The sequence below is a fragment of the Anopheles bellator genome, chromosome X, assembly GCF_943735745.2.
Source record: "Anopheles bellator chromosome X, idAnoBellAS_SP24_06.2, whole genome shotgun sequence".
Lineage (NCBI taxonomy): Eukaryota > Metazoa > Arthropoda > Insecta > Diptera > Culicidae > Anopheles > Anopheles bellator.
The window spans coordinates 8,510,830-8,514,638 of NC_071287.1; the positions used below are offsets into that span (position 1 = coordinate 8,510,830).

The 3,809-nt window shown below is 67.3% G+C and overlaps 1 protein-coding gene across 1 annotated transcript in view; it reads right to left on the reverse strand.

The window, feature by feature from the left end:
- Positions 1 to 3,569, reverse strand: part of LOC131213469 (mucin-19-like) — a 15,130-nt gene extending 11,561 nt beyond the window's left edge. Inside the window, exon 1 of the mRNA XM_058207511.1 lies at positions 258 to 3,569. Coding sequence (XP_058063494.1) covers positions 258 to 3,569 — 3,312 coding nt within the window. The remainder of the gene's footprint in view (positions 1 to 257) is intronic.
- Between the last annotated feature and the right edge of the window lie 240 nt (positions 3,570 to 3,809).

The window sequence follows — 3,809 nt, forward strand, 5'->3', positions numbered from 1 at the left end:
GATTCCGGTTCCTTGGGCGGCTGTTTGGGCTTTCCGGTGGATTCTGGTTCTTTGGGCGGCTGTTTGGGTTTTGCTGTGGGTTCTACTTCCTTGGGCTGCTGTTTAGGTTTTGCCGTGGATTCTGGCTCCTTGGGCGGCTCTTTCGTTGGCCCTGTAGGAAGTTGCTTTAGAGCTGCCTTGACAGCTGGCGGCTCTTGGGGCGGCTGCTTGAGAGGCGCTATTGGCTGTGGCTCTTGGGTCAGCTGTTTAGGCTTTACCATAGACTCTGGCGGCTCCTTGGGCGGCTCCTTTGCTAGTCCTTTGAGCGGTTGCTTCAGAGGTTCATTGATAGGTGGAAGCTCTTTGGGCGGCTCTTTCAGTGGCACCGTAGGCTGTGGCCCTTGGGGCGGCTGTTGGAGCTGCTCTTCCGGCGGCTCGTTTTTGGACAGCGCAGCTTTCGGTTTCGCGACCTTCGTGACCACCTTTTTCACCACCTTCTTCGCCTTTTCGGACTCGGCGTCGGGAACCGAAGCCGCTACATCCGAGCCGCTCATCGTCGCGATGCTGGCTGCTGCCACGGTAGTAACCGTGTCGCTAGTGGTGGTGGTGGTGATCGTGGTGTTCGCTGTCGTCACCGATTGATGCTGTCGCTCGGTGAGCTTCCTCTCGGCAGCGGCCGCTATGGTGGGTGCCACCGCCTTGATCAGCTCCTTCGGCGACAGCTTCTTCGTGTCGAGCGCCAACGGACTAACCGGAAGTGTGGCGGCTAGGGTCGTTTTCGCGGCCGCCCGGGTCTGGGTCGGCTCTGCTTTAGCCGCCGCCGCCGCTTCCGGTTCGGGCCGCTTCGGGTCTGCGGTAGCCACCGGCACGGGTCGGACTTTGAACTTGCCTTGGCTCGGCGGCTCGGCGGCAGCTACCTGTGGAGCCGCCGTGCTGGTGGGTGAGGCCACCGTCGCCAGCCCCTCACCCTCCTCGTCTTCGTTGTAGATGACGTGCAGTACCGATGGTTTGCCGGGACCGCCGAGTTGCTGCTTGCGCCGCGCAAACGAAACGGTTTCGCGTGTCCCGATCGCACTCCAGAAGTCGACGGCTTCGTCCGGTTTCGTCGGCGGCGGCGGTTTCGGCGGCTGCTCGATTGGAGCCTTCTTCCGCACCAGCTTCGGTGGTGGCTCCACGGTGACGGTGGACGGTTTCGCTGGGGGCTCGCCCAGCCGACTCGGGACCTCGTTAGCCTTCGAGGCTCCATTCTGTAACACAGCGGCTGAGGCGGCTGAGGCGGCTGGAGCGGCTGTAGCGACTGGGGTGGCTGGGGCGGCTGGAGCGGCTGGGGCGGCCGAAGCGACTGGGGCTGCTGGGGTGGCTGAGGCGGCTGAGGCGGCCCGAGCGGCTGGGGCGGCTGGAGCGGCTGAGGCGGCTGGAGCGGCTGAGGCGGCTGGGGCGGCTCGGTCGGCTGAGGCGGCTGGAGCGGCTGAGGCGGCTGGAGCGACTGAGGCGGCTCGGGCGGCTCGAGCGGCTGGAGCGGCTGAGGCGGCTGGAGCGGCTGGGGCAACTGCGGCGGCTTGGGCGGCTGAGACGGCTGGAGCGGCTGTAGCGGCAACTGGGGTGGCTGTAGTGACTGGGGCGGCTGGAGCGGTTGAGGCGGCTCGGGCGGCTGAGGCGGCTGGAGCGGCTGAGGCGGCTGGAGCGGCAGGGGCGACTTGGGCGGCTGAGGCGGCTGGGGCGACTGGGGCGAGTGAGGCGGCTCGGGCGGCTGAGGCGGCTGGGGCGACTGGAGCGGTTGAGGCGGCTTGGGCGGCTGGAGCGGCTGTTTTGCTCAGTGGACCAGCCGCCTCTCTAGCTGTACCGAGCCGCTCAGTGGTCTGCTTACGAACAGCGACGGCCACGATAGGCTTCGGTACCTCGGTGACCCCGCCGCCGCCACCAGCAGGTGACGGCTCATCAGCAAGCCGCCCATTTGACAGCTGGGCCCGCTCAGGGCGCTGGATCGCCACCGTCTCCAGCACCAACGGCTGCTGAACCGGCGGCGGCGTTGCCGGACGGTTCAACGTGGCGGTTTGCTTCAGCAGCGGCTTCGGTGGCTCCGCTGGCGGCGAAGGTTTCTTCTTCGTTTTCGGCAGCCGAAACACGGTGCACTCTTCGATCGACTCGACCGTGGTGACGATCTTGGGCGGCGCGTTCCTCACCTGCACATCCTGCTCCCGCTCCTCCTGCTTCGGCTCGTCGCCGTCCCCGGGCGGCCGGACCAGTGGCTTCGTCTTGGTGCGCTTCACCACCTTCACCTTGCGCTTCCCCTCGACGGCGGCCAACTCAGTGGCTGCGCCCTCACTGGCCGGCGGCTCACTAATGGCTGCCACCGTGGTTTCCTCCTCGGCCGCGGCCGCCTCCGTAGCAGCGGCCGCAGCCGCCGCCTTCTTGAGCTCCTCCTGGAACTGGAGCAGCTCGTCCTCGATCAGCTGCGAGGCGCGGCGCCGCAGCTCGCCCGCGTTCAGATCGTCGTCCAGCTTGTCCGAGCTGATGTCGGCGCAGATCTCGTGGAAGCTCGGGATCTTCGCACCGCTGGCGCGCCGCCGCACCGTCGCCCGGCGCTTCATCACCGGCGACCGTACCACCCGCGCATTGATCCCCCCCTGCCCCTGCCCCGGCCCCGGCCCCGGCCCATCCTCCAGCCCGTCCCGTATCAGGTGCTTCTCGAGCAGCAACTCCCCCGGTGACTTGGTCGGCTCGGTTCGGTGACGTGGCCTCAGTGACAGCTCGTCCCGGAAGTTGTCCCGCCACGAGGACGAGGAGGAGGAGCCGGTGCTGGGTAGCCGTTCCGCTAGTAGCCGCTCCTCGTACGACGCCGCCGAAGCCGGCGGCGTCGATGGCGAGGGTTCGGCGGCCAGACGCCCGGAGCCCGGCGAGCGTGGGCGGTCGGTGGAGCCCCGCGAGCGGCTCCGCGCGCGGATCGTGTTGAGCCGGACGACGGTCCGGTTGCGGTTGATGGTGGAGCGGGCGCGGCGCTGCTCGCTGCGCTCGCTCAGCTCTTGATCGCGGCTAGACACTGCGGCAGCCGCCGCCGCCGGTGTCGGCGCCGGGTGCTGCTGATCGCCGCCACCGGCCGGCGGCTGGTTGATCGGGGTCGAGCTCAGCGTCTCCTTAAGCCGCCCGACGGCGGCGGTTAGCCGCGGTGCGTACTTCGAAGTCGCGGACACATCAATGTCGGCGGTGTTGATGATGCGCCGCGCCTTCTGGTAGGTGGGCGAACTGTGTCCCCCGGCGGCCATCCCGCCAGTGGAGACCGGGGTGGAGGTGGTGGTGGCGGCGGCGACGCCGATGAAGCTGGGCGAGCTGACGCGTCCGAACGCAGCGATCCGGTGGTGGTGATGGTGGTGGTGATGATGGCTACTCAGCGGCGTCTCCGTGATCGGCGTCAGCTTCGGGACGTAGCCCCGCGAGAACGGCACCGCCGACCGTCCGCCGCCCGGATAGGCGGACGAGCGGGACACGCCGACGTAGGTGGGGGGGCTGTAGCTCGGCGACACCACCATCGGCGTCGGGATGATGGGCGTGTTGCCGACGAAGTTGTGGTACAGCTCCGAGTACAGTGGCATTTCGACCCGATCCTTATGACGTCACCAGAAATCCAGTCCCGCGGGGAATCGAGAGAATCGAGGGGTCTCCTCCTCAACACTCAGTCGGCCGCACACATTGGGGAACTTTGCACTTTGTCACATACACAGCGAGATAGACAGGCAACTTGAGGCAGGATCAGGATCCCTTGCCTCCGATAGGTGTCTATCTACCCAAGGGGAGGACAGCCCCGTTAGCCGGGACGAAATGTCGCGCGTCAG